An 11,006-nucleotide genomic window follows, 5' to 3' on the forward strand; every position below is an offset into this window, starting at 1 on the left:
TTTAAGCACGGAGAAGAGAGGCTTACAACATTTCGCCCATTTAGATACACTTATCTTATTTCATCTCATCTTATTATATTATTATAATTTTTTTAAATTTTTATATAAAATATAATAAATAATTTAATTTTTTTAAATTTTAAAATAATAATAATATTTAATAATATTTTATTTAATTTTTAATTTTAATATAAAATTATCATTTTATTTCACCTCGCTATCTAAACCGATTTTGAATAGAATAATTAGCCTAGACTAAATATCTATTAGTATTAGTGCAATTAAGAAGGCACGTGAAGAGCATAGGAAAATGTCAAAGTACTCATCAAAGACGAATTAAGTTTGGAGGAAGATTTCCAGGGGAGGTTGACCATTAAAAAATAAACAAAGAGTACAAACCAGAAAAAAAAAAAACAAACAAGAGTACCAACATCGAGAAGAGAAGATTACACATCGAAGGCCAGGGAGAAGCTTAGTGGCTGGTCGAGGTTCAATAGGCCAATTAAGTGATCACCAATCCCCATTTTCCATAAAAGTGTTAATAAATTCTTTCGTAATTAATGCATCCTTTGGTTGAAGACGAAGCTGCAATATCGGTAACAGAACATAAAATAAAAAACAGAGGAAAAACAAAACAACATTGGCAAACAACGCAGAGCAAAGTAGTACTGAAGTTGCACATGACCTCAGGATATTTAGGAAATGTTCTAAATAAATGGAAGTCTATTTCATTATGAACGAAGAGTTCTCTCGATCAAGTCTCAACAGGCAACCTCCAATATTATCAGAATAGGTATAATTGCATAAACATACGCTCCCTTTCGGCACAGTATAATTAACAACCGAGTATCAACTTTGAAGTCGTAAAAGGTTACGATAACATCAGCAAAGACAGTGTGCTTCCACGTGCAGTTTTCAGATGGAACTTGCATCAATGTTTTGGAACCATCTACAAGCATCAAACAACGAACAAATTACTATACGTGTTAATGCGTTAGAAAGCTAACCATGCATGGATCGATGAGCTGTAAAACATACCTCTATTCATATTCATTTTCTTGATCAGTTCGTTCCCAAGAATGCTGTGTTGGCACAATCCAGTCCAGTGCAAAGGAGATCTGATAAATGTAACCATGCATTCAGTTAATCATAAGATCGAGTAAAATTAATTCCCCTCTTTAAAAATAAATAAACCAGAAAAAAAGAGCAAAACATTACCATCAATATCGTGTCGAGGAGGAATATCTTCATCATTTAAAACTGAGGGTGTAATGACTACATGTGCATATATGCTCCCACTTTTGTGCAAAACTAACCAGACTTGGAGCAATAAATACCAGCGATCGGATCTCTTCAATAACCACATTCAATGGAGATCATGACATTCAATGATATGTATTGAATCTGACGCAAGGGACGTGAGATATCTTCCACCACTCCTCTCCTCCATCTTTCTCGCAGTGTTTTTCTAATAGAGGACATTGATATATATGAAGTTGCAACAGTGAGGCCGGCAGGCTTTTCTTTGGAAAGGACAGGAGCTTTTCGCACTTAATAATACAAAGTTTCGAGAGTGAGGGAGGTAGGCCATCCTTTGGAAAGGACGTGAACTTTCCGCAGTCAATGATAATCAGTTCATTAAGAGATGTGATGTTTTGAAGGCACGCACAAGATAGGTTTCGCAGATTCGGGAAGTCTGAGATGGTGAGACTTGTTAGAGATTTAGGCAACTTCATCTGACCTGGAAAGGACACCAGATGTGGACATCCACTAATCTCAAGGTTATCAAGAGAGGTAAGTTTGTTCAACCCCCGTTCCAACAAGGCATCAATCATTTTGGGATGAGATATAGAAAGTAATTTTAGGTTGGTGGGAAAACCTTCTTCCGGAAAGGATACATCGTCTGGATCGTCTGGACAACGGTGTAGTGTCAAACTTTGAAGAGAGGTATGGTTGTGTATGCCTTTGGGTAGTGCCATTTTCTTACAGCCAGATATATGAAGCACTCTCAGGTTGGCAGGGAGCCACTCTTCGCTCAAGGAGAAACTAAGACTCGGACAATCCGTAGTATCAATTTCGCGAAGAGTGCTAAGAGTGTGTATGTCTCTGGGTAAGTATTCAAGACTTTCACAAGATACAATGACAATGCATTCAAGACACGAGTTATGATGTAACCTGTCCGCTATTGACTTTAGCTGTGCACACTTCAACAAATCGAGGTGTTTGAGTGATGCAGGTAATTCTCCGCTGCTTGTCAAGGATTTGAGAGATGGACAGCGCTGAATTTTCAAGTACTGAAGATGAGATGTGGTGTTGCTGCAACTGCTGCTATCAGCAATATCGTCCAGCAAATACTCCAGTTCCTTGCATTCACTTACCTCTATCCGCTCTAGAGTTGGAGGTAGCTGGCGTCTTGCAATATGCTTTAGCAAATCACATTTCACAATTCGAATCAACTTAAGACGAGTGTTGTTGTACATCAATGACTTTGGCAAGGATTTCAAGGCTATGCAATTCTTGATCTCGATTTGTGTGGGTGGGCATGGCATATCCTGTTGGAGCAGTTCTTCTTTTCTCCCGACGACCAAAGAAACAAGTTTGGGACAACTCTCAATGCACAATAGATCAAGACATGGGAGATCCGGCAGTGATTCGCAATCATCTGACCACAAATGTGTCGATTCGGCCTCACATGTAGAAATAGTTAAATCTTTTGCATGTGTCATCCATTGCTTATCAAACCCTACTATTTCAGATGTGAACATTGAGATTTTAGAAAGAGACCGGATTTCTAATGAGCTGAAGTCAACCGTACTTCTATGCACAACTCCTTTTGATCCGGCAACTTCTATTTCATAGGCATCCGGAATGTTTGGAACTGAGATCCGTAACTGCCCACAACCATATATCTTAACTTTTTTCAGTGAAGGGAGTTGGTTTGGTAAATTTCCGTTTATCTTGGGACAACGTCTAAGGGAAAGCTCACGTAATTTTGGGAATTCTTCGCAGGGACTCCAGTTCTCCCACTCCTTCATATCATGGAAGTGCAGAGTCTCCAAGGACCTAAACGGTTGAGAGATATCATTCCCGCAAAACTCAGGACCAATATTCTTCACATAAGCCATGCCTCCGATGGAAAGGAATTTGAGAGATGATAGTTGCCCAATTGCCGGCAACGATGTACACTTTTCACAATTTTCAATCTTCAAGAGCTCCATATTAAGAAATGATGGACGTCTTAACCAAGTCGGAAAATCTCTACCACCGTAGTATCTAATAGTGAGTTCTTTCAAGCTCTCGTGAGGCTCTAGGTTTTCAAGTACCTCTAACTCACTTGCTCTATCTTTCTCCTCATCAGTATCTTCATTCCACTCCAACGACAGCCCTGTAATTTCGGGCTTGTTGCTTAAAGCAGCGTCCTTTGCCTCCTTGGGTTCAGTCACGTTCTCCAATCCTGAAATGCACAGTGTCTCTCGAAGATGTGGCAAAGACCCTAACTCTTTTATCCCAGAGCAAGTACTGTCTTTACCAACAACCATATTAGATAGTGACCGGAGACACGTTAGTTTACCTATTTGCATAGGCATGCCTTCCAAATGAATCGCTCCTTGAATATTGAGGTGGCGAAGGTTGACCAGCTTCCATAACGTTGAAGGTAATTTATTTAAATGGAAACAATTCTCTAACAACAAAGTTTGTAAGTTGTAGAGAGTAGTTATTGATTCTGGCATGCTTCTGATCAAAGTTTCGGAAAGATCAAGATGCCGTAGATGCTTTAAATTACCGATTGAATCGGATAGCTCGGTTATGCGGTACCCCCTCAAGCAGAAAACCCTTAGGTATCGTAATCTTTTAATCAATTGAAGAGGAACATTAGGCGCCAAATAACAATCGCCTAGAGATGGCGACTTCAGAGGTAAGAAGGTACGTAAACATCTAAGTTTAGAAAAGACCTCAAACTTTTCACTTCCATCGTAGTTTCCTGCCAAATAAGATGAGTGACGGGTCTTTTCAAAAATACTCCCTTGCTCTCTATCTTTAACTCTGTCCAGCTTCATTCTATAACACGTATCTCCTGCAACCGATTTAGCCAACTTCTTGATGAGCCCATGCATTAGAAATCTTGATTTATGCTGGCGCGATTGTTGGAAAAATGATCTTGACAACAGATTGCGAAAATGCTCCTTACCCAAATCTTCCATTTCACTTTTCTGTTGTCCTGGTTGAATCAAACCTTCTGCCATCCATAATAGAACCATCTGCTTCTCGTCAAATTCATAACCCTTTGGGAATATAGAACAATACGCAAAGCACCTCTTTAAATCTGGAGGTAGATCGTGATAGCTCAACATAAGAGCCGGAACAATTTCCTTTTTCTTCTTCAATATATCCCACATCTTGCTGTTTGAAACTATTTTCCAGTACTCATTGTTAACACGCAAGAGGCTTCCGACTGTTTCTACCGCTAGAGGCAGGCCCTCACACTTTCTAACAATTTCCTCGGCATCATATTTAAGATGCTGATGTGCACAAAAGTCTCTTCTATCCAATGCATGTTTGGCCAATATAGACATACAATCTTTATCTGGCAATAATCCCAACATGCAAGGTGGAACTTCAACCGTAGACATTAGTGACATGACATATTGTTGGCGAGTTGTGATGATAATGCTGCTTCCCGAAGCCCCTGCGTCAAAAGGAGCACGTAGGGTAGTCCACTTACGGTCTTTCTCATTCCGAACATCATCCAGAACGATTAGAAACCTCTTCCCATTTATTAGCTCCTCTAGTTTGCTTTGCAACGGATTTAAATCCATGGAGTTATAGTTAATTTCAGGTGTCATAGAGTGTAATATTGCTCTTGTAATCGTCGCAACATCAAAATCTCCATCATAAGCAGAAACACAAACCCACGCTTTCGGATAAAAATAGCTTTGCACTTCTTGATTATTGTATACAAACTTTGCAAGAGTTGTCTTTCCTATACCCGCCATACCATGTATAGGAATTACATTTACTTTAGTTAAAGCAGCATCACTACGCGGTGTTTCACTGAGCAATAATTGTAGGATAAAATCTCTTTCCCTATCCCTACCATGCATTTGATCTCTGTCTGTATTCACCATACAAATGGAGGGTTGTATGATCTCTTCTATTATGTTTGGACTCCAGCCATCAGAATTTTGATTCAAGTTCAGTTTATCTTTTCTTGTCATAAGTTCATCAAATCGAGTTGTGAGTTCTGTTATCCTTGCTCTCATCCTAATCTTCATCTTAACAGCACTAGGAGTCAAGCCGGTTAATAAAGCAGGGATGCGATTCAGTACCTTACTAGTGCTAGCGGCCTGACTTTCACCAATCAACTTGCGCTTCGAAGCTTTGATGGAGAGCTCATCCAGAATATCTTCCACATCGTAGACCAAGTCTTTGAGATCATCAAGCCATGTTTTCACATCCCGTTCAGTGTGTTGCTTCTCATTCGCATCTTCAAGCAACATCTTAATTGTTGAAAGCTCGCCCAACCGTTTCTGATTTCTCCTTCGGCAAACGAAGTTCAGAAACTGGGGAGAGGATAACCTCTCAAGCAGTACTTGAATGGATGCTGCAAGAAACATCTCTCCCACTAGTACCATTGTTCTCTTCAGAAAAAGGAATCAATGATCAAGAAATTAAATGCCAAACACTGAGAAGAAGAAGTAACTGGCGGTTTCTTCTGGCAATTAAAAGGCTTAAAAGTAGTCTCACTAATTAATTTTATTGGCTGTTGCAACAATCCCAAATTGTTACGAGGATTAACGAGGGACGTACGTACGTAATTTAGACTTTAGAGCCACTACAAAATAATATATATATATATATATATCTATATCTAAAACGAATTATTTATACTATTTATAACGAGAATAAATTTATTCTAACAAAAAATAATATTTTGGCATGCAAGAAATAACGTGGAACAATATTTCTTGCAGTGAGCATGCACTTGCATGCTGGCTGCATCTCTCTCAAGTGCATGCATGCTCACTTGGGCCCACGATCGATTAGGTGGTTGTCTTTACAAGTTGTATTCTCTCTTTTAATTTGTTGTCTCGATCGATCGCCTTTATCCGGTAATTCTTTCTCTTTTCGTCTCTTTCTTGTTGCCTCTATATTTCAATCACATTGGGTGGAGTCAGTCCATTACAATTTGCAGCTTGATCAATCAAACTCATGACGGAATCTAAAACTGGCTACTATCTCGTCTCTTTAACTTTTGCTATTTGTTAACAATATTCAACAAAGAAAAGAAAAATGTCTTGATCTCTTTTATTTTTCTTATTGTTTAAATTCAACAGAGAAAAAGAAAAATGAAATGCATGTACGGCGAACTGTATAACCAACAAAAACAAAATATGAAGTATATACTAGGAAAAATGATACTCACACCACTAGCTCTTACTACTCGATGTTACTGCTGTAATTTTTTATTTTCTTTCTATTTTCTTTTTACTTAGTGATTAAGGAAGCAGTTTTAATAATATTGTGATTATTTTTTTTTTTTTTTGCTTTTTTTTAAAATATTTAAAAGTGTTAAAAAATACATGCATGTTAAAAAAAAAAACCAATTATATATGCCTAACGGTAGCTCCCAAGGAAAGCTAAGAGCGGTGGATGTAGCACCGTCCATATCCTAATTGTACTCACTTCTCCTATTGTATATTTAACGAGTGGGATTAATTAATTGAATATCTCATAGTTAACTATGAGATATTCAATTCATCCATAGTGGGAACGAGATAGAATATAGATGCATACAATAGGTATTATATATATATATATATATGAGATGGTATCCTAATTTTATTAATAGTCATTTCTTATAGCGGATGAATACTTTTTACAATTGATGTAAGAGTTTTAGGGGTTATATCAATCCCAAAACCAAAACTATTGTAAAAATCCTGCATTTTAAGAAAACACTACCCTTTTTATATATTTGTGTTTTTAATTTTTTTTAGCCTGCCATAAAATACTCAATGATCATCCAAAAATTTTTCTGTCCATTAACGTCTACAAAAAATATGTACTGGCCCAATTATATCACATGGGTAATTAGCGTCCTTGTATTTTGCATTCTCATTAGTTTAATTCAAAACATTCAACCTTCAAGATTAATCCAAGATCATCTTCATCTAGACCTAGGCAAGATCATCATCATGTGAATCTTTTTATTTTTTTACCTTTAGGTTGAAAAAATGGGTAGACCAGTTTTTCTTGAAATTAAATAAAAATGGGCAGTGTATTTTAGAGATTTTAATCCGATTTCAATTAATAAATCAGGTATTCATGTTACCAGACAAAACAATTTCCATATAACTCATTCATTAATTTAGAAAATTTAAGAGAATTAGAATGCCCATTTCGCATATCAAATATATATCCTATATAAATGTCCCATCACTTCTCCCATTTTACATTCAACCAGTGAGATTTAGATTTCCTTGAGTTCCTACACGTACTCTAAGATCTGAAGTATGACAGAGATAGAAGATGAAATTGGCCTTAAAACATTTACTGTTCTTTAAATAAATTTGTTGGGCAGCATTCAATGTTAAAAAAACGCCGTATGTACGTAGAACTTACTTCATATGTTTATAATCTCTCCCATTTTATTTCCATGAGTTCAAATAGAATCTGATCTAGAAGATTCACAACTTGTTATTTTAATACAGACGCATATATTACTAAGCTCTCAAATTCCGCAATAAAATGTTAGTGTAATATCCATCTTGATAGAGGTGGTGCATTAATTATAAATGTACCAAAAAGCTTTCCAAAACCAATTCCAACTTAATTAATGGGTGGCTATACACTCACCGCTCACAACTTCTGCTAGAGTTACTTAGTCTTAAGATTTATTTATTTTCATATATGTATTTTTTTAATACTTTTAAATATTATTTTAAAAAATAAAAAAATTATAATATTATTAAAAAATACATCCTTAATCATTAAATAAAACAATATTAAGAAAAGTAAAAAATGAGAGCAAGATGGTAGCACCAGCGGGATTTCCCTTAATTAATACAAAAGAAAACAAGGCCATCTGTATCAAGGGTCCGAGTTTATAAGTATTGTACGTACGTAGTTGGAATAAAGCACCCATGCATCTTGATGTGACTTAAACCGAAACCATGAGTCTCGACTTTAAACTTTTTTTATTTCAAATTTTACAAAATATATATTTGGGGCTACTTTTAAGACTAAAGAACAATTGGTATCTCACCTTAATTTATTTGGGGCGATATATAGTGGGTTAGTGTCAGGTACCACCCCCCAAAAAAGGGAGTGGTTTAATTTGGTAATGCTAAACTGCCTTTCTTCTACTTAATTGCCTTTTTTTTATTGTTTATTCTTTTACTTTCTTCTCTCTCTGTTTTTTTAATTTTTTTTTTTATCTCATTTTCTCTTCTCCTTCTCTCATCTTGCCTTCTCTCTCCCCTCAAATTCTGTACCGTCTTTCCTTTTTGTCTCGTATCTTCTTCATCTTTGTCTCACTCCCTCTTCTCTGTCTTGTTGTCGCTGCCGACAATGGCACATTGAGGTAGGAATGGGCGGTGGGATACCGCCTCCTGCCCCCGCATCCCGCCCTGGCATCATCTAATGGGGACAACCCGCTATTAAGCATAACATTTGACAAGGTTTAATTTGGTGGGCTATTTTTATAATTTGGTGGAACGTAGGACTCACGCACGTACGTACTTTAGAGCACTTGCTGGCTTCTTTCTCAAGGGCATGCTTATTTTTTCTTATCACGATTGATCGCCTTTATCTGAGTCTTTTTCTCTTTTTGTTTCTTTATGGTTGCCTCTATCTTTCAATCCCATTGGGTGGAGTCCAACGCAATTTGATGCTTTCATTCATAAAAAACAGTTTTGTTGTAGTGATATATATACATAAAACTCTATGATGATCAGGTGGCATTGTTCATCAATTTTTATATTTATTCTTTTGAAAAGTAAAGGGTCATAATGGTATTATGTCATATTTTATATAGTGAGACGAAGATAAAATAAGAGTATGGTGTATAATATTACTCTATATATATATATATATATATGAAAATGAAATGCATTAGTTAATAACCCACTGAAAAAAAGGTGCAAATAAAATTAAAAGTACCACTAATAGTTAGTGGTAACGCTAATTATTATAAATTGCCTTTTTTCTTGTTTATTCTTTTACTTTCTCTAATGGATGTCATTATCATGCCTTCTCTTTTTATCTATAATATCAGCTAATTTGATACCGATTCGGTGAAATTTGAAATAAAAAATTCAAAGCTGAGAATGCTGCATGCTAGTGATTAGCATAATATATTTTACAACTTTTGGATCGAATTTTTATTTTTTATCTTTTCATTCTTTTCTCAAGTCTCGGAGTTTTAATAAATAAATAAAAATATCTACAACTATCTTCTTCTTTTTTCTTTCTTTCTTTTTTTTTTTTTTTTATCAATTTCGAAGTTCTAAATGAAATTAGTCCAAAACTAAATTAATGATAAACTCTGTCAAAAAGATTAATTATGTCCAATGTTATACCTAGCTAGTAGAATGATCGATCCTTCCGTTTAAGTCATGTCAAGATGGGTTAATCTTAATCCCAACTACGTCAAGTTCTAACTCGGTCGACTTTGGATATAAGGCAAGTTAATTTATTGTGTATTGATCAATTGTAATTGCATGTGGAAAGCTGCGCTTTTTGGTGCATGCATAAAAACAGTAGTGCTAGGCTACCGCCTAACTTTGCTGTTGGGCGTGCCGTTTAATACAAATTCATTTTCTATTTTTTAAAAAAAATTTTTTTTTATTTTTATTTTTTTTAAATATAAAAAAATATCAATACATTAATAGTTACTTTCTTAACTATTAAGTAAAAAAAAATTAAAATATAGGAGGTGTCAAAATAAAGTGTCAAAATTAGGTGTCAAATTAGTAGTGTTTCTCGCATAAAAATCATGTACAACCTCCATTATCATTTATAGACGATAATATATTGCCGAATTTGGAAGCTTAAAAGTGTGGTTACGCACGTTTGAATTCTTTTGTACGCATGCCACCCTACATAATATATTAATTGAAGTCACATTAAAATTCACAAAATACTCAATCCCCATTTTTTCCCCAAGAAAAGGGAAAAAAAAAAAAAAAAAAAAAAAAAAAACCTGACTACGTCCCATTTATTTGAAACAAAATTAAAATGAACACCTAACACGAGGCAACAACAACATGTTATTTATGTTCTCATATTAAAAAATGTAAAATTCTAATTTCGGAATTTCGGGCAACGCATTGGGCCAAAACTCAGCTTCATCGTTTTCCCCTTAACTATCATCTCAAAGCTGGTTGCATTGGGCCAATAATCACTAGCACTGTTGTCCCGAAACATCAAGACAGGTGCTTTATTCCAACAACAGGAGTTGACAAAGATGTTGGATGGCTAGTTTTGCGTATTGAATTGGAATTGGAATTGGGTTCGAAATATTTTTTTGGTGTATTAAAATGCAGTAAGATTTATAAACGAAGTTATATATAGAAAGAAATTTGGCATTGGTAAAATCATGAATTACTACGGCTTGCTATGGTAAATAAGATTGCAAACCTCTTTTAGTGTAAAATAGATCCATTACAATAGAAATTCATTTTTGTGACGGTCTGAAAATTGTAACAGTATCCAAACCGTCACAAAAAGCATTTTCAATGACGGTTTGTGAAAATTGTCACTGAAGGCAGTTAAGAAATTGCATTACGTTCGAACATATACATATTCAAGTTAGAACATGCCCTGAACATTTGAACATGGAGATATTTACTTGCGAACGTGGGAATTTTTTGTGCCAACGTTCAAACGTTAATTGATTTAATATTAAAGTTGGATATTTCAAATTAAAAAAGTTTGACAATTAAAGTGTAGTGATGTAATATTAAAGTTAGATAAGCTAACATTAAAAAAGATTGAGAATTTAA

The 11,006-nt window shown here is 35.3% G+C and overlaps 1 protein-coding gene across 1 annotated transcript; it reads right to left on the reverse strand.

Moving 5' to 3' along the window:
• Positions 1-761: 761 nt before the first annotated feature.
• LOC121244272 (putative disease resistance protein At3g14460) lies at positions 762-5,633 on the reverse strand. The gene is made up of 3 exons (XM_041142283.1): positions 1,612-5,633; positions 1,039-1,118; positions 762-949 (listed from the first exon to the last, which is right to left on the reverse strand). The coding sequence occupies exons 1-3, from the start codon at positions 5,631-5,633 to the stop codon at positions 762-764; spliced, it is 4,290 nt and encodes a 1,429-aa protein (XP_040998217.1).
• Between the last annotated feature and the right edge of the window lie 5,373 nt (positions 5,634-11,006).

This window comes from Juglans microcarpa x Juglans regia, chromosome 8S (assembly GCF_004785595.1).
Source record: "Juglans microcarpa x Juglans regia isolate MS1-56 chromosome 8S, Jm3101_v1.0, whole genome shotgun sequence".
Taxonomy (NCBI): domain Eukaryota; kingdom Viridiplantae; phylum Streptophyta; class Magnoliopsida; order Fagales; family Juglandaceae; genus Juglans; species Juglans microcarpa x Juglans regia.

Excerpts from the sequence above, each read along its gene's own strand:
- LOC121244272 (XM_041142283.1), bottom strand. The coding sequence starts at position 5,633 with ATGGTACTAGTGGGAGAGATGTTTCTTGCAGCATCCATTCAAGTACTG. Across the intron at positions 1,119-1,611 it reads ATTATCATTGACTGCGGAAA|ATCTCCTTTGCACTGGACTG; the intron begins GTTCACGTCCTT and ends TACATTTATCAG. Across the intron at positions 950-1,038 it reads GAAAATGAATATGAATAGAG|ATGGTTCCAAAACATTGATG; the intron begins GTATGTTTTACA and ends TGATGCTTGTAG.